General features: G+C 39.7%; 1 protein-coding gene across 4 annotated transcripts; it reads left to right on the forward strand.

Annotated features, from left to right (window-relative positions):
- The first annotated feature begins 1,260 nt into the window (after positions 1 to 1,260).
- lrrcc1 (leucine rich repeat and coiled-coil centrosomal protein 1) lies at positions 1,261 to 23,837 on the forward strand. Of its 4 annotated transcripts, none has more exons than XM_044221059.1 (19): positions 1,261 to 1,359; positions 8,699 to 8,904; positions 9,074 to 9,139; positions 9,246 to 9,413; positions 11,012 to 11,178; positions 12,200 to 12,415; positions 12,960 to 13,159; positions 13,937 to 14,111; positions 15,322 to 15,470; positions 16,613 to 16,817; positions 17,123 to 17,262; positions 18,100 to 18,301; positions 18,918 to 19,103; positions 19,394 to 19,568; positions 20,075 to 20,238; positions 20,465 to 20,673; positions 22,089 to 22,226; positions 22,919 to 23,054; positions 23,543 to 23,837. In XM_044221059.1, exons 1-19 carry the CDS (start codon positions 1,295 to 1,297, stop codon positions 23,651 to 23,653), a joined length of 3,078 nt encoding a protein of 1,025 aa, XP_044076994.1. In that variant the 5' UTR covers positions 1,261 to 1,294; the 3' UTR covers positions 23,654 to 23,837. The 4 variants fall into 4 exon arrangements, with proteins under 4 accessions (XP_044076994.1, XP_044076996.1, XP_044076995.1 ...); XM_044221060.1 differs by lacking the exon at positions 1,261 to 1,359 and adding an exon at positions 6,921 to 7,363; XM_044221061.1 differs by lacking the exons at positions 1,261 to 1,359; positions 8,699 to 8,904 and adding an exon at positions 1,423 to 1,543.
- Positions 23,838 to 23,855: the final 18 nt, after the last annotated feature.

Below are 23,855 nucleotides of genomic sequence, written 5' to 3' on the forward strand. Positions count from 1 at the left end.
TCAGTACAACATCACAGCGCAACTAGCACGGCTGCAGGCTCTTCATCTTGTTACTAACTTTGTATAACATCAGAAATAGCACTGCAAATCTACTGCCTGCCAAACTAAAGTTCTACTTCTGAGTAACTTTTCCCTTCACCCTCAAACCATTTTCAAAACAAATGGGAGTAGCAAGGTGAAAAAAAAGGCACAGAATAATGCTGAATTTACAGATTCTGTACTCAAGTTTAATTATAGCATCCCTATAAAGTTACATTAGTCCTGTTCTCTAATTGGCTGTGAGAATATTCATCACATTTTTTTTGCACAGTGCCCTTGAAAACTACAGCCTATGAGAGATAAGTGGTGGTGAGGCAGATGGCATTTCTAATTCACTCACTTCATTAGCACCAGATCATCATTTTCACAGGTTAAGGAGAGCCACTGGCTGGGTTGCAGGTATAATTGGTTCTATCATCGCTGGCGAGCAGCCAGTGAGTACAATGATCAGTCATGCAGCTCCTCTAATATGGACAATGTTCAGTGTGTGATAAACTAAATCAATCACCGGCCTGTAGCTGCTGGAGGAATTATGAGTATAATAGGGGTCAGGATCTTTATAATACATCTGTGATTAGCCATAGTTAAGCAAGGATGCACAACTCGCAGCAAGCATTGTTTCACAGGCCTTATAAGTCCAAGACAGAGCTAATGTAGGAAGTTATATGAATTATATCTTAGGGAAAGCAAGCATAAAAGGAGACATTTATATTTAATATTATGCTCTATGAATAATTCCAAAATTGCAAAGTCTTCATTTATCAGCTTTATGTTCTTCTAACTCTTTGTTCTCCATGCTCAAAGTTCATATATTAAACTTTGACTCTAATGATAATTAGTCAAAAATTTTGTTTCATTTTTTCCATTCACACACTATTTACTCGCTACAATTTGTCACATATTTGCTCATGTGCATGACACTTTCACAAATTTAAGAATATTTGTGAAGCGTATCACATTCTCCTGCGGTTCATGTCCACATGCAGCAGTTTTTATAACTTTGGAGTAGAGGTAGGTTCCGGCTCTGGCTTGAAAGCAAAAGCAGGTACACGGCAACTTTGATGGTCTGGGAGGGAATGAATGGAACCGTGCTGGTATATGAACTGAGAGGCTCATGAGGGAATGAGATGCAGGTGTGGAGGTGGGCAGGCAACTGCAGAACAGATGAGGGAAGTGGGAACAGGTGTGTAGATGGGTGGGGCAGTCAGGTGATGGGGAAAGGCGGGAAAGTCCGAGGGCATCTGGTGGATGGAAAATGGTAGAAGGGGCCTGGGAAATAGGGAATGTGGCTGGAGAGGAAGGACAGAGAGACAGATGGTGGTGCGTTCCAATACTACCATACTATTTAGTATGCCTCAATACATACTATGTCAAATGCAGTATGCCAAAAATACCCGGATGTCCTACTGCATCCGGTTGCATTTTGCAGTGTGCAGCAAGCCAGCATGTTTTTCTGGCTATTCTGACCCAAAATCCTCTGCGCAGCATGAGTATGAGCAAGACGGTAAGTTCAGGGCGCAAAATCAACGTAAATCAACGTAACCTCTTCCACTAAATGTAATATTTTCCAACAGGATTTTAAGGCAAATTAAAATGATTACATATTTTAGTGCTAAATATTTTTTCTACAGTACATTATATATGTGAGCTTCTACGTTTTTCCTCTAAACGTCCTGGGTCCTGTGTAGCTTCTGCTTTACGTTCACGCTCCATCATTCGTAATTATTTTACCGCCATTAGACAGTCTGAAGAGATGCATTGCATTTTGGGGCAGTTGAGTATGTCCGGTAAACTCGCATTGCATATTCATAAATTCTTGCTAATCTAGTATACATCGGAGTATTTCTCGAGTACACAAAATACACATACTATGCAGTTGAAAAGCACTACATACTCAATTTTATGTCATACTTTGTGTGAATAGTATGAAAAGTATGTTAGTATGCAATTTCGAACACAGCCCGAGAGACCCTTATAGCTTATAGCTCTTATAGAGCTTGTCAACCGACGTCACTGCGCAGTGCATTCTGGGACGTGAACAAGAGGGCGCCGCCATATTGTGAGGCCACATCGGGTGAGAATTAAAATATGAACATATCTGTAAAAATATGTTGAAAAGTCAATTAAAAGAACAAAATGTACTATACAGAGACAAACTTCTACCGGACGCAAGAAAACGGTACCTGGAAAAGATGGCATTGATCGGAAATCAGGATCCCTATGAGGTGCTTGCAAGAGAATGTAGTCGAGACCCCGACGATTTACCTCCTCTGACATTTGCAGATATTTTTGTATATTTAGTCTGTGTGTGTCCCAGAACTTGTGGCAAAACATTACTCAAAGAACATGCAGCCTCATGTTCCAAATGAAGAGCAGTAGTAAAGAAGTGGCTGTTGTTTATGAAAGAATTGCCCTTAGGCCTACTCAGTTAAGAGTTTTTTTTTTAAAGTGTTATACTTGACTCAAAGAGTGTTAGCTTGTTACTTGAAGTTTAGTGTTTCAAAGTAGTTCAACACAAGAAGCACAAGAAACTAAACATTGCAATTTGCAGGAGATTTTATTAAAATATAAGTTTTTAATTATCAAATTGTTATCTGAAGTATTTCATGTACAAATAGCATACCATGTTCATTCTAAGGCAGGTACAACCCCCCCCCCCCAAAAAAAAACCATGTTCAATCTCAGGAGGGTGCCACACATTCACACACACCAAATAGAAAACAAACATTTCTCCTGGGGTCTTTTTACCATTCAGCATGCACATTTTTCGGTTCCATCTGGCCTTACAACAACAACACTTGGACACATGTTAACTAGAATACAGCAAACATTAACAATCTTATCAAGAATGGTAAATTCTTCATCCTTACAGGGAAGCAACAAACTAATTGGTACTGTGTTATGTAATAGTGTGTACTTATTGTGCAAGCTACCTATTACCCTTTCTACGTGTATCCTAAGGTGTGCTATAGCACGTGTGTCTTCCACATCCTTAGCATCGAGTTGACATCTGCTTTTAGTGAATGCAGGAGTTTTAACTTCCGCGCACATCATTCCCACACTGTCTTTAATATCAAAGCCTCGGTCCGCTAACACTAAATCACCAGGCAACAGTTTGTTAAGAAGTCCACAATTTTCAGTTATGTGCTTGTCAGATGCTCGTCCCCCCCATCACTTTGAAATTTATGAAATTAGGCCTTGGGGTGTAATTCCGATCAAGTATTTCATTGTGTGTGTACCTTTGTAGTGGGAAAAGGATTGTGCGTGCGCCATTAAATTTGACGGCCTCTCTGTACGTATTTCAAAACAGTCGACAATAATCGCAACACGCTTTCCAAAAGCTTCCAAAAATTGATGTGGCATTGTGGCTTGTAAACACTGTCTCTCAGGCCAGTACAACAAGGGAGAAAGGCGTGCATACAGCACATCGATGGTGTCGGCAAAGGTAGCAGAAAGAGTTCTACGTGACACATTAAATATGTGTGAAAGATGCTGGATTGGAAGATCGAGCCTTAGACGAATGAGTGCAAGTAAAACCATTTGAAATTGTGACAGCTTCTTTGAAACTGGCAGGAAGGGCTTAACTGTAGCAAACATTGACAACAAAATTGCAAAACATGGAAGCCCTGTATAATATCGTACCTTCTCTGTATTATCTCTGAAAAATTCTTCATCCATCTTTAACTTGTTCAACTCAGACCTAAGCTCCCTATTTTCCTGCAAAACACGGGTTAGTTCTGCACTGCTTTGCTCACAGAACTGGCATTCTACTCTAAGTCTCTTAGCTGCTGGTTGGTCTGTTTCTGTCTGTTCACTATATTCCTCCTCTTCCACAGTTCCTGCCTCTGCTTGATCCACATATCCTTCTTCTTCTGCAGCTTCTGCATGTTCTAGGACTCCATCTCTCTCATCTTCATTCATGTTGTTTTTTTCACTTTGGCCTCCTCCCTCAGATTCTCTCAAACGGTGTCTATGTTGTCTGCGGCCATGCCGATCTGACACTGTGGCCGTGACTTCACAGTGACCCAGGTGCAGGGCTGGAGCCCAGTCTGGATGAGACTCGTCCATCTCATATCATATTCTGGTTTACCTTTTGGGAAGACAAAAGTATCCACATTGAAACAAATTATTGCAATCAACAGTGGAAATACTATATGTAATGTTATACAATACTACATATTATGTTATAATGTAATTATTTATATTTATTTAATATGAAGACTTCAGATGCAAAAGCCTCTAAGTACCGTCTGAAATTTCAGACAGCACTTAGAGGCTTTTGCAACTTAAGTAAAAATAAATAAAATATATATATATTTATATAAAAAAAAACAAACTTCGTCCTTCACCCTTCCGCGGGTGGTCTCATCCTTCGAGCTCGGGTCCTCTACCAGAGGCCTGGGAGCTTGAGGGTTCTGCGCAGTATCTTTGCTGTTCCCAGTACTGCACTCTTCTGGACCGAGATGTCTGGTGTTCTTCCAGGGATCTGCTGTAGCCACTCCTCCAGTTTGGGGGTCACTGCCCCGAGTGCTCCGATGACCACGGGCACCACTGTTGCCTTCACCTTCCAGGCCTTCTCCAGCTCTTCTCTGAGCCCTTGGTACTTCTCTAGTTTCTCATGTTCCTTTTTCCTGATGTTGCCATCGCTTGGTATCGCCACGTCAACCACAAAGGCTTTCCTCTGCTGTTTGTCAACCACCACGATGTCAGGCTGGTTCGCCATTACCATTCTGTCAGTCTGGATCTGGAAGTCCCACAGGATCTTGGCTCGGTCATTCTCTACCACCTTTGGAGGTGTTTCCCACTTTGATCTCGGGGGTTTCCAGTCCATACTCAGTGCAGATGTTCCTGTACACTATGCCAGCTACTTGGTTATGGCGCTCCATGTATGCTTTTCCTGCCAGCATCTTACACCCTGCAGTTATGTGCTGGATTGTCTCAGGGGCCTCTTTGCACAGCCTACACCTTGGGTCTTGTCTGGTGTGGTAGATCTGAGCCTCTATTGCTCTGGTGCTCAGGGCCTGCTCCTGTGCAGCCATGATGAGTGCCTCTGTGCTGTCCTTCAATCCAGCCCGCTCTAGCCATTGGTAGGACTTCTTGATATCAGCCACTTCAGTTATGTTCCGGTGGTACATCCCGTGTAGGGGTTTGTCCTCCCATGATGGTCCTTCCTCCAGCACGTCGTCCTCTGTTCCCCATTGCCTGAGACATTCCCGGAGCACGTCATCTGTTGGGGCCTTATCTGGATAGCTCAATTGGTAAGTCACAGGACTTTCACACGGGGGACCCGGGTTCGAATCCCCTTCGGGACGCATTGAGCAATGACCATCATCCAGTGTGGAACGGCTGGATAGCTCGATTTGGTAGGCCACGGGACATTCACGGGGGAACAAGGGTTCGAATCCCCCTCGGAGCGCAATGAGCAATGACCCATCATCCAGTGTGGGTCCTTAGGCAAGACCCTTCACGCTGCTGCCTACCTCATGATGATGATGAGTGACGATGAAATACATGACATGCCGGCTCATGATGATGATGAGTGACGATGAAATACATGACATGCCGGCTCAAATGTCGCCCGGCCAAATAAGGTCTGCGTCAGGTGTTGGGGAACCAGGGCATCGAGACGACAAATGGGCTACTGGAACAAGATGGAGATGGGCGAGATATATATATATTACGTACTAGATACTTTGCTTTCAGTTCCAACTGAACTCATGTGGCAACATATTTAAGTGTTATTAAGAGAATTTCTCGTGCTTCAGTCACAGTGATGTGGCTGGGTTATACCTGGTAATATCTGAGTGGCTCAGCTGAATGCTCTGTTTTGATCACATGCATTTATTTGAACTAGCCTAACTTAGCTTGCTCTTGTTCTAGTGTTTAGTTACAAAATGTAGAGGAACCTATGACTACTCCTCTCGGTAACAGAACAAAATGAGAACACAATCGTTTGCTAAGTGAGGTTTATACACTTACCTGAATGAAAATGCCTGGAACACACTTTAAGTGATCTTGGGATGTCTGCGAAATGTATGTCCGTACGTCTTATGGCGGATGTCCAGGCCATCCGTCTCCGCTTTGTTACATCAGACACATAACTTCCTTCATTTTGTTTCCAGGCCGGAAAACAATAAAAAGAAAGACCGTTGTCTATTTTTCTCCCACGTCGATCGTGTGAACGGACATTACATCCAACAACACAGCAGGTTCTTCCCATGACTAAAACTTCGTCGGCGCTTCAGAACAGGTGGCCTCACAATATGGCGATTTTTCCCATCAGCCATCGCAGCGCTAGAGCCGTGACGTCATGCCCCCATACTCTATAGAGATACACAGAATAATGGTTGCATTGAGTTGCATTATGGGAAATGTAGGATCCAGCGTTTTTGGAGCTTGTCCTATACTGAGAACTAAAAATCATGATATCTCAGCCTCTGATGCTTTGCATGTGGACCATTCCACTTTTATCTGTCACTAGCAGCTTCCCCAGCTTTATGAAAGCGCAATAGTGAATCGCTGGGGCAACCCTTTAATCAAAGTAACATAACAAAAGCTAACAATTTCTGATGTATTCTCATGTTTTAATATATTTCTGTATATAGATGGAGAAGTACTGGATCTCTCGGGAAGAAGAACACAAGGTTTATCACTTCTTGCATGTAGTATTATAGTGTTAAACTTCAGCCTGGGAATGTACTATATATGTAAAAGCTATATAAAACACGTACAAATTATTTAAAAGCGTTGTTAGTACATTGTCTAAGATATATTAGCTATATATTACATATGTACCTCTAATGTGTGCGTTAATGTAAAATATCCTGGATGGAGTCTTCTGTAGGTGGAAGACGTAAAGATTTCCCGGATGTTTCCGTTAACACGTCATGTAAACAGGAAGTAAGATGCCAGAAGCGGCTAGTTCAACTCGACAGAGGAGAGGCTAAAAATAACAACAACAAATGCTTTAACGAACTCACAAATGCTGCTTTGCCCGTGAGATAATATAGTAAACGTGCTTAGTAAACGGTTCAGAATGAGTTTGCCTCCTGAGCTTGATCGCTAGTAAACTTTTGCTAGGCTGTTAACCTAGGTAACTTAACGTTAGCTAAAGATTTTTGCGATGTAGCTACTGGCTAATTTTTTGCAAGTTGTCTGCACATTTAGCCTAACATGACAGCAGTGGTAGATTTCTTTGTTTCAGTAGCTTTCAGAGTTCACGCTTAACGGTTACACAGTATATAGTAAATAACGGTTAAGGCTAGCTGCATGTCATCGTTATGGGAGACAAGGAGCTGAGTCTTATTGACAAGAATATAACAAGGTAACGTTAACTAATCACAGCTTCTTCTTTTTTTAAATAGCGTTTTAACGTTATCGTGCCCTCAGTTGTGTTACACGTGAATTAATTCCCAACTTAGCTTAGTAAAAGTACACAATAAAAATACTCCTGTACAAGTAAAAACCTTTTTAAACCATTAGCTAACTTAGCGTTAAGAAAAAGTACAGAAGTATTATCAGCAAAATGTTACAACTTAAAATAACTAAAAAGTACTCATTTTGCAGCAAAATAGCTCCTGTCAGTGTTATATGTTAGCAGTGGTATTGGATTATTATTGCTGATGCACTCATGTGTAAGTAGCAGCTTAATATTGTGGTAGGTCAAGGGCAAGCTAATTTTAACTGTTCTATATATTTTTAGGTAGTTAAATCAATATCAATTCATCACATTTTATAAGATCACATGTTTGTATGTAAAATATTCTCTGCAAAGTGACTAGTAACTATAGCTGTCAGATAAACATAATGGAGTAAAAAAGTACAATATTTACCTCTGAAATATAGTAGTAAAAGTTTAAAGTAGTATAAAAATGAAGTATTCATTAGTACCTCAAAACTGTACTAAAGTTTAATTGAGTAAATTTACTTCCACCAGTGATTAGGTGTCCTCATCCCAATTCCTGGAAACCTAAAATTATGTCTTAATATTGCTTGTTTTGATTAACTATCAGCCCCAAACCCCAAAATATTCAGTTTACTTTAACATGACATAAACAACAGCAGCAAATCATGACAACTGAGAAGCTGGAACCAAAGAGTGTATGTCATCTTTAATTAAATGTATTAATTATCAAAATAGTTGCCAGTTATTATTCTGTCGATTGCCTAATCGTTTCAGCTCTAATACTTTCACCTCTTTGGGGCCTTTAAAAATATGTAAAATTAAATAATCAGAGAGAGAAGTAGATCTTGCTTCATGTTATGGTGTCACAATCCCACAAGGCTGGGAACCAGTGCCCTAGGCCTTTAAACACAAGGTTTTAGATCTGAAACAATTAGTCGATTGACGGAAAGTTAATCGGCAACAATTTTGATAATCGATTAATCATTCCGGACATTAAATCAAACAAAAATGCTAAATATTTACTAGTTTCTATTTAAATGTGATGATAGGTGCTTTTCTGTGTTTTGGTTTTGGACTGTTGATTCGACAAAAACAACTTATCAATTAATTGGAAAAAAAATGATCCGCAAAGTTATCAATAATAAAAATAATTGTTTGTTGCTTCAAATATTAGATTTTCCCCCCCTGCAGAGCAAATGGTCTGTGCATGAAATGAATTAAATCTGTTGTTTCACCTTGTTGCTTTCTGTCTAGTTTGCTAGATTTCCCCCTGAGTCCCACTGTAACGTCGCTCAATCTGCACTGCAATCACATCCCAAAGATCGAGGGCCTGACCTCAGCTTGGCACCTGCACCACTTAGACCTTTCCTCCAATTGCATTTCTAAGATTGAGGGTCTAAGTTCCCTCACTTCCCTGAGGACTTTAAATTTATCTTGTAACTTAATCACCAAGGTTGAAGGTGAGTCTTTAGTCACCATTTTACTCAGACAATAAATGTTTCAGCTTTGTGGGTGTTCTCTGAGTAATATTTCTTCATTATAGAGTCTTGTGTTTACTCTGATGTTGCTGTCACTGCTTCTTGAGCTGTAAAATCACTCAGTTGTTAATGTCCCCTCCCTTTACTTTAGGACTGAATGGCCTCGTGAACCTAACAAGATTAAATTTGTCCTACAATCAGATAAACAGCCTCACTGGTGAGTTGAACACAGACTGAACAGAGTTTTCTTTTTCTACACTCAAATGAAAACACTAACAAATGATTGACATGTCAATGCTGTTGATTCCTGACGTCCTAATTAGGCTTGTTGTATCTTCATGGCCTGGAATACAAGCTGAAGCACCTCAGTCTCCATAGCAACCACCTGGACAGCATCGATCACCTCCTGCAGTGCCTGCTGGGATTGCAAGGGTTAAGAGAGGTCACTTTGAGCCAGGATGGCAGAGACAACCCTGTGTGTAGATCACCAGGTAGGACATGCAAAGGTTATTTTACAGTTGTAACTAGCAGTTGAAAGATACATTACCTGTAAATTTTGGCCTTTCACAGATATACTGTATCAGTACATGTTAGCTGTTATGCAGAAAAACCCCAAAACAAACTCAAAATTGTTCAGTCAGAAGAGGTTAAAATAATAATAAAAAAAATTGGTGCAGAGGCTGTTAAGAATGTCAGGTTTATCTATCTTGTTTCCAGTACATATCTTTGTCACAAAGGTTTGATGAAATTGTGTGTGTTTATGTATACATACAGATTAATACACTCAGTTACCAGTTTATTGGGTACACCTAGCTAAAACAAACCCTGTGAAAGTTTCCACTGCAGGCTGGAAACCCACCTTTTTAGACTACAGCTCGACACCCCATGCTAGAACTTACTCATCCCCATTTCTATAAAAGAAAACAAAAAACAAAAAAAACCCACAAAAAATGCTCTACAGTATATACTTTTAGCACTGAACATGCTCGTGGTTGTTTGTTTGGGAGAGATACATTTCTAATTTATGAAGACACCTAGTTCTGAATACATTTATTAATAAGTCGCTTTGCACAAAAGCGTCTGCCAAAAGAATGTAATATAATGTTATGCATCAGCCCTGCACAAAACCTTACCTTTTTATGAAGGTAATAATGTTCAGTTCATGTTGAAACTGTTTTAGAGACGTGTTCAACTTTATGGCCCTTTTGGAAGGCCTTATATTTTGCTATTCTGTCCACCACATTTATGTCAATGAGGGTATGAGAGAAACACCTCTCAGTATAATGTAATACAATTTAACAGCACCATGAACCAAACACAACACTATAACCATCGTGAAGGTAGGATTTATTGCAGGTGTGTTGCAGACTATATTAGTTTTAGCTAGGTGTACCAAATAAACTGGCAACTGGATGTATAGGAAAGATAGACCTCATCAGTATGTGCTATAAACAGCAGGTTTTTTTCCTTCTCTCTCTGTTGTTTTTGATGAATCACTCACTAATCCAGAGGATAATTGTTACTTTGTTTTTATAGAATAACTGACACATAACCTGTACTGTATTGTCTGTAATGAAAGCCCAATGAAAATCAGTGTTATTCAAATTGACAGCCATGGATAGTAAAGACTATTTGTCTTTATGCATCTTGTGAATGTAAAAAATCTTTCCCGTGTTTCCCTTTAACTTATGCTGTGCACCCATTATCCATGTCTTCCTGTTCATTATCAATTCACAGCAGTAGCTGTTGAAAGCATGTGTTTAAGTCCATGAGGGCATATTAAAGCATTCTTACAACCCTTTCTGTCAATATGCATAGATATACTTATATTAGGAGTGCTCAGTTCTCATTAAGTGAGCCGCATCACTAGTACATATGAGGATAGAACACGCTGAAGACAGATTAATCATTTAGATATAGATTATTTGATTTTATGCAACATAACCACCATAACACCTGATGTTTTATCCAGGTCATAAACCACTGATGTGACAATAATGCATAATGGTGATTGTAGACAGTCATGCAGCTCTAGCCTGGCCAGGTTTTTCTAATGTGTGTGAGTGTGTGTGTGTCTGTCCTGCTGCAGGTTATAGGGAGATTGTTATGCAGTCATTGCCACAGATCTCTGTTCTGGATGGCCTGGACCGGCTGGGAAATCCATCACATCAAGGTCTAGGGAATCCCTGTGACATCCCTGGTTTGGAGGACTATGTGGACCTCCTGCTGTACTCGGATACCAGTCACAATGAAGCGGTAATTTTTTATGCCAAACTACCATTAGTGGTATTGTATTTATACCATTATATTCCAGTAAAAAATGTTCTTAATTAAATATTTAACCAGGAAGTATCTCGAGATAAATTGTCTTATCTTTCAAGAGACACCAGGCCAACATGTCAGCATAGAAGTGTTAACACATAGTCACAGAAGAACACAATTACACAAGTCAATTAATTTATAACATTCATATATAGCACAATAAAATAGGACATGAGAGAGAAGCTTTACTTCAGTTACATTCCTCACAAAATAGTTTTTGAATGTGGCTTTTGAATACCTTTTTATATGAAGGCAGCATTTCGAAATTATGTTTATCTTGTAAAATATTCCAAGTGAAGGGTGCATAGTACCAAAATGCAATTTTGCCAAGTTCAGAACAGACTCTGTCTACTGTATGTATAAACTTATGGCAAAAAATCATAATTACACACTTTAATACTTAAGAAGCTCACTATTGCAAAAGAATTCAAGTATCCACATTTTGCATTTGGAAGACTTTAGATAAGCAAATAAAGGTCTTTGGATTTCATACACACATGCAGGAAAAAAAAGTGTGATTTCCCACTGCAGAGCCTGTCCTTTCACTTCCTGAAAGTGCTAACAGAAGAACAGTTTTATATTACTGAACGCGGTTGGAAGACTAAATTACAGAGGACCATCTTGCTCTAAAGTGACAGTGCTGATCACTGAGTCACTTTGTCACCCTGTACACCAAGTAGTTGTTGTATAGCAGATTCCCATTGGTCACTGAATTGCTGGAATATTATATAATTATTTTTTATTATATTTATACCAGCATAGTGAAAGTTAGAGAATCGGCTGTCTTTACCAATAAGTTACTTGACACATTCATTGCACCAGATGGCAATATCCATCTGTTTTTGTCATTAGCAAAACCAGCTGCAGTGGAGTGTAACACAGCCACAGTGGGAACCCTGATATAAGAAAGTGTTCCCATTGAAATGGAAAAAGCTAATTTAACTTTCCATTGCAGGTTAGAGCAGATGTCCCGCTCACCACACCCCGCATCGATGAAGTGCTGACCCAGTTTCGTCGGCGGATTTCCTCCGAAGCAATCGCAGATCCAGTCGCACAACCAGATCGCCAGAGTGTCCAGCCGGTTCGTTCCACTGCGGATGATCCAGCAGACCCCGTTAATGAACAACGAATCAGGAAACTGGAGCACCAGGTGTCCCAGCTCATCCAGCAGGTACTCATTTAACACTGCTGACAGCCATTAACTCATTTATTAAGAAGTATTTGTATGAGCTGTACAGCAGGTGAGAATAGGTGTAGAGATGAATATATAGATTGATTATATTTAAATAAGCCTGCATAGCTAAGGGTCCTCTGTTTAAAAATAGGTTATTAATCACTAAATATTAGAAATAGGAATATTTGAGCATTTTCCAATTTAAGTGAACATTCTTCCCTTAAGATACCTATTGGGACCACTTAATTCAGTTCAGTTCTAGAGTATTACTGTCTACCATGAATACTATCTAGAAGTATTCATGGTATCCAGGCAGCATCCCAGCTTTGATAACACTATTATTTCTTTACCTTTAGTGTGAAGTCTTAATGATTTACAATTTTTTTCCTAAGTGATACAATTCATGTTGCTGCTATGTCTATCAAATATACCTTAACGTTTGATTTATTTATTATTTAGTTTATTTATCCAAACATGTAGTCTGTTAAATATTAATTTTATTCCCTCAGATATTATCAGTATTTCTGCACTATTTACCCAGGCCCCTGCAGGTGACAAATCCAGTAGCTGTGTTCATTCTGTGCTGACGGTACGGAAAGCCAAGAGGGACACAGAACGCACGTCAGAGAGTGAGTGTGACAGCGGAAAGGAAAACAGGAGGCGCACAAGGATTCCCAAACATCATAAAAGTGTAACATCGAGGACAACTCCCAAGGAGACCAAGGGCAGGCGATCAGACAGGTGATTCTGTATCTGCATATCTGGGCACAAAAAAAGATGTTTCAGCTGTCACGTTAACTGCTCTGTAGTGAAAATAATTTGTTTTACATGTGTACTCCCTGATTTTGTTATAGTAGCTAACTGCCACCCCCACAAAGCCCCAAATTCCTCAAGTCAAGTCAAATTTTTGAAACTCACACTATAACAAAGTCAAGGCGTGTACCTTTTTGAGTAATGATAATCACATTCAGACACTTGCCAAAGTTTGACACACATGATGTAGTAATTGACAAAGCCTGCATTCATAATAATCAAACACAATATGCAGCAATGGATATTTCCATTTTGTTCAGCATGCATCAGCCTAATATCATCAGGTCTCTTGATGATAGAGGAAATCCTTTTACCTCTCAGCTGAAAGGATCTTAAATCTTCTTCTCTGAGCGATGTGGTGAATTTTCCTCCTCTCTGTTAGAAATTACAACTGTCATCTCACTCCCATGATTAATGAACATGCTTCTATGGTCTACCCCTCATCTTATTTCATCAGCCACCGATGACGTGCTTAGGATTCAGTAATTTAACTTAAGTAAGCTCCCAACTGTCCTCATCAAAAGCAACGTGATTTTAAATTATTTGCTTCAAATTCAATTCAAAGTTGTTCAAACTTTGTCTACCTATAAAAGCGAGCAAGTCATCTGCTTTTGATCTTTTATTGAGCCAGACATTAGCTTGAGGGCTGTTTTTTATAATCTATTTTACAGCTCGTTCAATACTTGTGATTTGTTTTATGTGCAGCGATCAGGAGACTCATAAACAGAGGAGCTCAAAGTCTGTTGTGGGGCCCAGGAGGAAGGCTGGCGGCGCAGGGGGTATAGATGCAGCAGGGCCAACAAGGAGGGCACCTGCTAATGCTACTAAGGCCTCAGGCGACGTGAAAACCAAATCCACTGAGGAGGAGGAAACCTACAGGGTACAACATTGATAGGTCACCTGCAGACTCAATGGCAGCTTCTATTTTTAATGAATGAATGTAAAATGAAAAAGGTTATGTTCCCGGACGAGAAAGGAGTAGATGTCCTCTGTGTGTTTGTACCCATATCTCTGTGAAAGCATACTTTTGTTTGTATTTCATTTTATTTTACACAAAACTATTACACAAAAAACATGCACAAACAGGAATAGAATAATAGATACCACTTGTAAAAATAACTACAAAACAAAGACAATAACAAATTAAGAACAACAACATTTTTCATTTGACTTTTTGCCCTTTTTGAGGTAACTCTAGTCAATAACCTAAAAAAACGGACTCTTTACTGGTTGGTTGCAATGATACTTCCATGATACATTATTTGAAATTTAGTCACAAACCATCGTTACAGTCAGGAGGCCACCGTCTGTTTGGTTATTAAAGTGAAAAAATAAATCTAAAAAATAAATGAAATTGAAGAAATGGTTTAGAACAACCAAAACCATATATATATTTACATACATACATAGTTAAGTTAATCGTTGTATTACGCTAAGGGGTGCAATATACATTAAATACAATATATATACATAAAAGTATACATACATACATATAAATAGCAGATTTCCATCTCATTTAATATACCAGACACCATTTTTCTTGTTATATTTAACTCCAACCTTCACCCTGGCTTAGAGTAGCCCACCTTTAGAGTATACCTTCCCAAGCTCAAAATTTTGATCTGGTACTCCACTGGTTTAGCATTTAGCTCCTATAACGTTTTTGGACTCACAGCGATTAACAAAAAGGATCAAAATTGATGCAGCAGAACCAGAGATATTGTCTTTTTTTATTCCACACATTCTTCCTTGTCAAAACCTGGCGCCTACATTACCCACAGTGCAACTTGAGCTCAAACAACGCTTATGCTAGTAGCGGCTAATGTAGCTATGAGCCGCTAGCCTCAAGCAGAGATGAGGAGCGAGCTACAGAGCAGCTCCCTCTGGAGACACTAAAGGCTTTATACAACTTAACATGCAGTATGTTACAGATGTATGTAAACAGACTTTGATGTGTAAAATCGGTCCCCCTTTATTATTTTCAATATTCTTTACAGGTACTTAATGATACTTCAAAAAACTTCTGAAACATTACATTTTGTTTAACTGTTCATCCCTTAGTATTTGTGTTTTTGTGTATGTACACTCAGACTATTGTGGAAGAGCGTGACCAGGAAAGGGAGAGGCGTTGGAAGGCTGAGCAGGCTGTAAGGAAATTAACAGAGGATCTAAAGTGCCTGCAGACAAAGGTCAGCGAAGAAAAGGACCTTCAGAGCATGGCCCTGCACACCACTGACAGGTAAGAGAAACTGGTTGGACACACAGATGCACATGCATGCGCTACGCACACAAACTTCCAAATGGATTGGTGCAATTGGAGTTCTAAAGCAGATATCTGTTGAAAAGGGATAATTGAATTTGTCTCTGTGGATTTTAGTTGTCAACTGCATAATGGATTCTCATCCCTTTCTACCCTCTTCATCTTTTGTATTGGCTCTCCTGAGACCAGGGCCTGCTGCCTGTCTCATTCTTAAACAATGAGTATCCATCCCACCATTAAAACTCCTCACTATCATTGTCCCATAGCCTCTCATGACATCAAGCACACATTTTGGCTCCATTACCCCGAAACCTTAATGTATGCCTGCAGTTGAATGTGATAATAAAGCTATTTAGTATAAAGATCATTATACTACGCACCCATCCTGCTTATATACCATATATTTAAATTCCAGAGACTATAATTATCTATAATTAAATATTACTATCTCTGTCCCTACACACATGTGAGACCATTTGGCTGTGAGCGTCCTTCCTCCTGCACTGCACAGATAGAGCCAGGTGTAACTATTTTGTGCACTGTTAGGGCTTGCATCACACCCTGCTTAGATAAATCTGCATTATGATTGTAATTAGAAGCCTGGTGACAAGCATATGTCAGCAGTATTACATGAATCAATCTTAACTGTCACTTTCTAATGACACTGAACACGGCTGCTACTGTTGACTCCCTCACTCATCAGGAGACACATTACAGAGAAATGATTCATCATGGCAAGTTTAAAGATTAAACTACTGTAGGTAGTCATACAGTTTCATAGTTGTAGTGTGTGTCCTGAATTCTCCAAGCTTATTTTTTCAATTGTTTTTTTCGTTTCACCAGACTGCCCTTTTTGTATAATGTTTTTTTCCTATTTCCATTTACACTATATTTACATTTTCTAGCCTGTGAGATAAGATTTTGACTATGCTATATTGTCAGCCTGTGAAATTGAAGAAATCTATCACATTTTTAACAGTGGGAGATAAAATACAAAGGACAATCAAGGTTATCACATAATTGGTAGTGGTTGCCTATACCAGGTTCCATACACAGTAAAAATAGACATTTGTGTTATTACGCTCTTGCACACTCTCTTATCATGCTTTATCCCCATCCAGACTGAAAGAATTGTTGTTAAAGGAGCGATCGGGGCGCTCTGAACTGCAGACTCGTGTTGAGGAGCTGGAGGGGAGGTGTCAGTCCCTAACCCAGCAACTGGAGCAGGCCCGCAGCACTGAAGAACAACACAAGACTGCGCTGCGCAGACTGGAGGAAAGCATCTCACATGGAGAGGCACTCAGGGCTCACCAGCAGGCTGAGGAGGTACAGTAGCTGGTTTAGTGTACCTGAGAACACTTGTATCACCATTTTGATAAATAAGAAAATAAAAAATCAGCTTAAGTTTATTTAAAGTCATACAAATATAAAAATATCATGCTGTTTCTGTTACACCCTATTACCTACCACTGTTAACTCCCCATGCCACTATCATTTTTGATTATACCAGTGTAGCAGTTCAGTTGTAGAGTGTGATAAATGCAGAGCGATGAAAGGATTCAACAGAGAGGGTCATTCGGCTCTGACAGTATGTGACAGGCTGGTATAAAACATATGCTGACGTTCCTCAGATGAAGCGGCACCAGGAGCTGGAGAACAAGACGGCAGCTCTGAAGAGAGAGTTGGACATCCAGAGAGTTTCAGTACGTCAGCATAAAGACAAACTGCAGCAGCTGCATGAATTGCTGGCATCCAGGGAACAAGAACACAGGTACACCTGAAGGATTTTATTCTCAATCACTGGAAGAAGTCTTGCTTTATATCAGCTTTACCCCCTTTGTAAAGGCCCTGAAAATGTATTTTCTCAATCAACCGTCTTCCTATAAGTGACGGGCTCCAACATGGATGCAACATTTTCTGCCAAAAGTAGAATAGTTGTCTTCGCTCTTCTGACTGGTTTGAAGTGGGAATTTTTGGGTTTAACTCTTGAGAAATTATACCTAAGGATGTTGTTTTCCCCTAAACTTTGATTGTTAATTATGTGCTCATGAACATCCAATGTTATAGAGAAATACATAAAGCACTTTCAATATAAGTGATGGGAAAGTGCATTAGGAAGGGATATATTAATGATCAGTATGAACAGGAGAATGATTACAGCAAGAAAAAAACAGTTTACTTGTTCATATAGGGACCTGACTATTGTTTTAACAGACTTGAAAAATCACAAACCTCTCCATTAAGATTTAAAATCAAGTTTTCAGGGGCTTTAATATTTAAAAGTGGTAACTAATTTGTAATAGTAGCAAAATTCCTTTAGAAATCTGCTGCATCCAAATTAAAAAGTCAAATAACTACCCCTTAATCTTTACTAGTGGATATTAATGTTATGCCAGGAGTGTCAGCATCTTAGTCACATTTATCATTTAAACTCTTGAGCCCTCAACTTACTGTATTTATTTTGAATCTTTTAAAAATGTATTTTAAATATACAGTTAGAATTTCAAGTTATGACAAACAACTTACAAAGTGCAAGCTATCCTGTTTGTAGCCCTAGTAGCCTTTTTAAATAGGTCAATGTATGATCCTTGTTTACATTGTTTCACAGAAAACAGCTGGATTTGCGGTTGCAGCCTGGTGGGGCAGATTTCCGTGAGGCAGTGGCGAAAGAAGTTGCATCAGTGGAACAGAGACATGCCCACAGGGAGGTGGAGCTGCAGGAGAAACTGGCAGAGGGCAGGAAACAGTACGCTGCTCTGGAGGACGAGTTCCGCATGGCACTAACCATCGAGGCTGCTCGCTTCTCTGAGGTCTGCTAAAAGATGGACACCTGCCATATAGATGGCCTGCAATCACTGACGTGTTGTCCTCAATTTTACTCTGTGTTCGCTGTACAGTCCAGCTGAAAAATGATTACTGTATCCAGTAAAAAGTGAAATGATTGAACCGGAATTGAACCCAATCTAGATAGATTTAGTGGATTTTTCAGCCTGATGGTGAAAGCTGGGATTGAATTAGGATCATCACTCTGGACAAGTAGTGAAGTGATTGCCGCAGGAAGAAAGCTATACAAAAGGATTGGATTTGAATCAATCTGTACTTTCTCGTTATGGTTACAGATTTCATTCAGCCTTTGCACAAAATGTAATCTTAGTCCTGATTGCTACCGCTTGCACAATTTTCTACTTTAAGTCTTCAACCTTTGACCGGTGGAAAAGTCTGAATAAGATATGGATTGCCAGCCAAAACCTTTGAAAGATTGCTTTCTTTAAATCTGCAACTCTGAAACATTTTCTGTGAGACCGTGAATGTGACATTGATTGTTAAAATTGTCAAGTCAGGTAGTGCTTGGACCAAAAGTCCTTCACTCTTTTCAACTCCTAGATGTCTCATTCACATTTCCACATCCTTGCTCTGCTTCTGTAGATAAAGGAGGCTTGTGATCAGATGACTGCGGAGCTGTTGGGGCTCAAGGCGACCCTCGCCCAGTCCCAGCAGAGGGAGAAGAAATCGGGCTCTCTGGTGCAGGAGCTCACGTCCATGGTCAAAGAACAGAAGAGCCGCATCTCTGAACTCATCAAAGCTAAGAGAGATGCTGTCACTGATCTAAAGGTACAGCACTAAAGTAAAAGTGAGATCTGATCTGAATTTTTTCAAGTAAATTAAGAATAAATTGTCTGAGCAGGTTTGAAAAATCCCATTTTATATACAATACAATAGAGATGACCACTTCTAGGCATCAGTCATTGCTTTTTCAAAAATTGTTCAGCCTAAGCCTGTAGTAGACAGTCTACTTTGAGACGTCATGAATACTGAATGGTCCAGCTGCCTTTCCATCTGTCGACCATGACAGATGGCCGTTGATCATTAATATACTGTCTCTCTGTCTGTCCCCCTGCCAGAGCCGTCTGCATTCCTTGGAAGCAGAGGTGGAGCAGGACCGGCGTTTCGGCCTGCAGCTCGAGTTGCTCAAGAAAGACAAGGCGCGAATGTTGTCTCAGCTCACTGCTCAGGAGTCAGTGATAGATGGCCTCAGGGCAGAGAGGAGGATCTGGGGCCAGGAGCTCGCTCAGCAAGGTGGGAGAAGTCCAGGAGGGAACTTGTTGTCCACTTTGAATGAGCTTTATAAGGCATGACACACATTGACAAGAAGTCTTAGTTGTTTATCGACAAACACTAGTACCGGTCTTCCCTTGAGTCCATCTTACTCTATAATGCATTGTGAGAGAGTCACACTTAACATTTTGGAGATTTTACTTTCGAGTCAGTATGAAGGAGACATTAGCTGTTTGATTTAATACTGTATATTCTAATGTTTTATTTCATCTGTATCAAGTAAAGCCTGCCACCTAGTGGTTATTTGGTAGAAACACACTCTTACACACTTGGGCAAGATTAGGAAAGTTAATTGTACACAGTAGACTTTTTCAAACACAGGAACATTTCAAATGCTTTGTATAAGGCATTAAAATGCACATAAACATTTAAGGCACTGACAAGAAAAATAAAAACAAGACATTAAAGTAGTAAAGTTTAACATTAAGTGCTATCACGAGACAATTTGATGTATTTCTCTTTCTTAGGAGCGTCATTGGCTCAGGATCGTGGACGCCTGGAGGCCAGGATAGAGGTGCTGGGCGCTGAGCTGGAGACTCAGAAGAAACAAAACGAGAGGGACAATGATGCCCTAAAAATCAAAGCCAGAATCATTGATGACCAGACAGAGACCATCCGCAAACTCAAAGAGGTAGTAGGATACTTTTGATTATTGAAATCAGTGTTTTCTAAAAGCAAAACAAAAAAAGAGCCCATCATACCAGAACCTGCCACTACTTCAACGTTCATTGCATTCCTCATCAGCATTGCATGTGAGTTGTATATTTGTGTATATGTATCTATCTGTCTTATCCTGTTTTTATCTTGAGACACACTGCAGCAGTTTCTTTTTCTCCTCTGCTTTCCTGCTGTCTAAGGCCTTGCAGGAGCGTGATGATCAGATCCGTAGGCTGCGTGAGGAGGCGGTCCAGGCTCAGAAGAGGCTCCAGCAGCAGTTGGAGGAGGAAACCACTCGGCAGGCTGAGCTGAGGGAGCGGCTGGAGCATCTGAGCCTGCGCAAGGAGGAGCTGAAACAGCAGCTGGAGGACAAGGAGGCAGAGCTAGAGGAAGTCAAAAGAGTTTACAGGCAAGCATCCCATCACAAACACATAGGCACATAGAGATACTAGAAAAATGCTGCATTATAATCAATGTATCTCAACCTAAACCCTCAGTATGCATATTTAACACTAGAACCGCCAGCGGGTAAAATTTACCTGCTGCTGTTTTTTGATTGTATGTAACTTTGTTTCAATACAATATTCAAGTACCCCAGTCTTTCACTTTTCCTAAAAGTGTGTTATGTAGCACCCCCTATTGTTAGAAATTGTCAAAATAAAGCCAGATTTTAAAAATGGGCATTTAAACCTTTTAAGTGCCAGCGGGTAAAAGGTACCCCAATAGAGAATGTAGTCATTTTCCCCCTATTATTATTTTCACGCATTTAGATAAACGTTCTATTGGCGCCTTTTGTCTACTACCGTGCATGATGGAGCTGTTTCAAGCCATAGGCTAACCTTCAATTTAGATAAGAGAAAGAGTTATGAATGCAAAACAGGCATTAGACTTGCTCTATCCACTGAGTGAAGCAGAGCTGTCCTGGGTAGATTGTCAGGTCATCATCTGGCAGCGATCCAGAGCCTTCGTGAAAAGTGAGGCAAAACTATTATACTAATTTTATCAAATGTAGCCTATAAACATTTATGAAATGGACTTAGTCTAAAGTAGTCTTTCCCTCTGACCACAAGTGTGTTTTGTGGTCCCTTCAGGTGGTGTGCGGCTCCCTCATTATGTGTTTTTTGACCTGTTTTTTGACCATGAGTTTTCGACCTCAGTGTAGGCCATTATAGATGTTTTTGTTGAGAAAAATTTGGAAATTTGTTTGGAATTGTTTCTTTTCAATAAATATGTTTGTATGCGTAATCGTTTGAATGCACGCCAGTCAAAAAACAAACAAGCAGGAAGAACACCTTAGATTATTATTCTACATTATTATTCTTGTCATGTAGGCCTATAAAAACACTGAAATAGTTGTTTTTTTTTTTTTCTAAATTGTATGCTGCATTTAAATTCAAACTGTTGAGAATTTAACTACAACAGCGTGGAGTGGATGGCATCAAAAGAGCCACCACGTGTGGACGTGCCCTTCACAAGTGCAGAAGAGTGCAGGAGAAAATTATCTGTATGGTGAAGGTGTAATGCAAAAACAATAAAACGTTCTGTAAATGCCCGAAGTGCTGGGGTGCTGTTTGTAGGAAGTGCACACCCAAGGTGCTGAATGTCTGCGCACAGTGTGTTTGAGCAACATGTAGCAGAAATAACCACAAAAGCAATGCATTCTAATAGCGGGTAAATTTGACCCGTTTTTAGGTATACAGCGACTCCTGGCGGTTCTAGTGTTAAAGGGGCAGACCTCTACAGCTCCCCCCAATTTCCACTTCATCAAATCAGTTTCTTCACCATCATTATGTTCTCTTTTTTTAAATCTATTCTTTCTATTAGTGATTCCAGTAAGAAGTGGCAGGAGAAGGCAGACCTTCTCACTCGGCTGGAGAGCCAGGTGAAGCGCATGAAGGAGAACTTTGATTCCAAGGAACGCTCGCTGCTGGAGGAAAGAGATAAAGCAACAGAAGCACACAAGTATGATACAATATCAAATGAGAACAAAAATGTCTCTTCAAAATTCCCTATCTGCTGTTCTGTTACATTTTGAGCCTGTGTGTACAATAGTTATCAAGCATCTCAGAATCCCTCCTATGAATTGGAAAAATCAAGGATCATGCTTACATAACCAAAATACATAAATTGACATAGTGGTAGGGAAGTTGTCAAATTTGAGTAGTATTGTAGCTTTGTGCATGTTTAAAATTACTTGTTTTTACAGAGTAGGCACAGTTTTGTAGATTGAGCAATTCTCCTGGATAAAATAAGTTTGTTCCTCATTTTGTATTTCCAAATCTACCAGAATGTGCACACATGTTTGTCCTTTGATTGTCCGCCTGCTGGGAACAGGTTAGGACAGCTCTGCAGCTTTCCTAAATCCTGGAGGAGAGGGTTATCTCCTAGGTCAAGAATAAAATCTTTTTTTCCTCCAAAGCCTAAAAGGAAGACCAAGTACAGTACATCTCACTCTGAAGTGTTTTGGGATATTTGTTAAATGCATGTCTCTTCCATCTCTCCCAAACCCAAAAGCTACAGAACTCTGAAGACTAATTTAGGGTCATCCACCCTAAAAACGCACATGCTTATTGTACACAAGGCAATTAGGACAACATCCTCCAGGTGTCTTACCTTGTGTAACATTGTTTTATTTGTTGTTGTCTGTCTTGCAGAGCTGCAGTAGAGAAGTTACACTGTGTGGATGATTCATTTCGTCGACAGCTAGAGTCTGGCCAGGCTGCCCATCAAGCTGAGCTGCTTCAACTGGCGAATGAAAAACAGAAACAGATTGAACAAGCCAATCAGAAGGTAAATATAGACACTTTTTCACAGAAATGCCTGGTTTTCCTCCAAGTTGGAAGGCAGAACAGGTGCTTTGTGCTAGTGTGTTCTTATATGACGCATATGACCAAATCTAAATCTAGCCCTCAATCTAATGTGGATAAGGATTAGTCCGTGTGTGGTAATTCTAATTAAAATACTGTATAGTAATATGATTTTCTAATGTTTTACCTGCTTCACCATGTTCATAAGAAGTTTTGAAAGTGGTTACCAATGGTTACAGGCCTCGGTTGCTTACTACACTGTTAGATTTGTTATTCATTATACATAATGGGAAACATTTTGTCACTGAAAATGCCTCGTTGCATTTCATCCAACAAGGCTTTGAAAGTCCTTTTTTTAAAAAACAAACAAACAAAAAAAAAAAAACAAGGCATAAACTATTTCAAAAAGTTGTGTTTTCTGCAGCTGAGGCCGTGTGTGTGTGTGTGTGTCTATGTGCGTGTCTTATTCAGGTATTTGAAGTGGAGGAGGAGATGCGTCAGCTCCTGGAGGAGACAGAAACTAACAAGAGAATCATGGAAGAGAAAATGAAGCGTCTCACAAGTGTACTAAAAGACTTTTAATGCATAAAATATGGCTTCTTTGCAGCTATGGCAATGTATGAATTTAAACAGTAGAGGATCGTTTTGTTTTTTTAAATAAAGCAATTTATTTATTTTAATTTTGATGATTATTTTTTCTATTTTTGCATTTTAAGTTGTATTTTAGTATATCATGATTCATCTAATAAATTCTCTCTTGAGCATATTTTTGCCTGTCTGAAAT

This window comes from Siniperca chuatsi, linkage group LG13 (genome assembly GCF_020085105.1).
Source record: "Siniperca chuatsi isolate FFG_IHB_CAS linkage group LG13, ASM2008510v1, whole genome shotgun sequence".
Classification (NCBI taxonomy): Eukaryota; Metazoa; Chordata; class Actinopteri; order Centrarchiformes; family Sinipercidae; genus Siniperca; species Siniperca chuatsi.

Bases quoted from the DNA above. Each gene is read 5' to 3' on its own strand.
- lrrcc1 (XM_044221059.1), top strand. From the start codon at position 1,295: ATGGTAGAAGGGGCCTGGGAAATAGGGAATGTGGCTGGAGAGGAAGGA. The intron at 9,140-9,245 runs GTGAGTTGAACA...CGTCCTAATTAG, and splicing joins TCAGATAAACAGCCTCACTG to GCTTGTTGTATCTTCATGGC. The intron at 15,471-16,612 runs GTAAGAGAAACT...ATCCCCATCCAG, and splicing joins GCCCTGCACACCACTGACAG to ACTGAAAGAATTGTTGTTAA.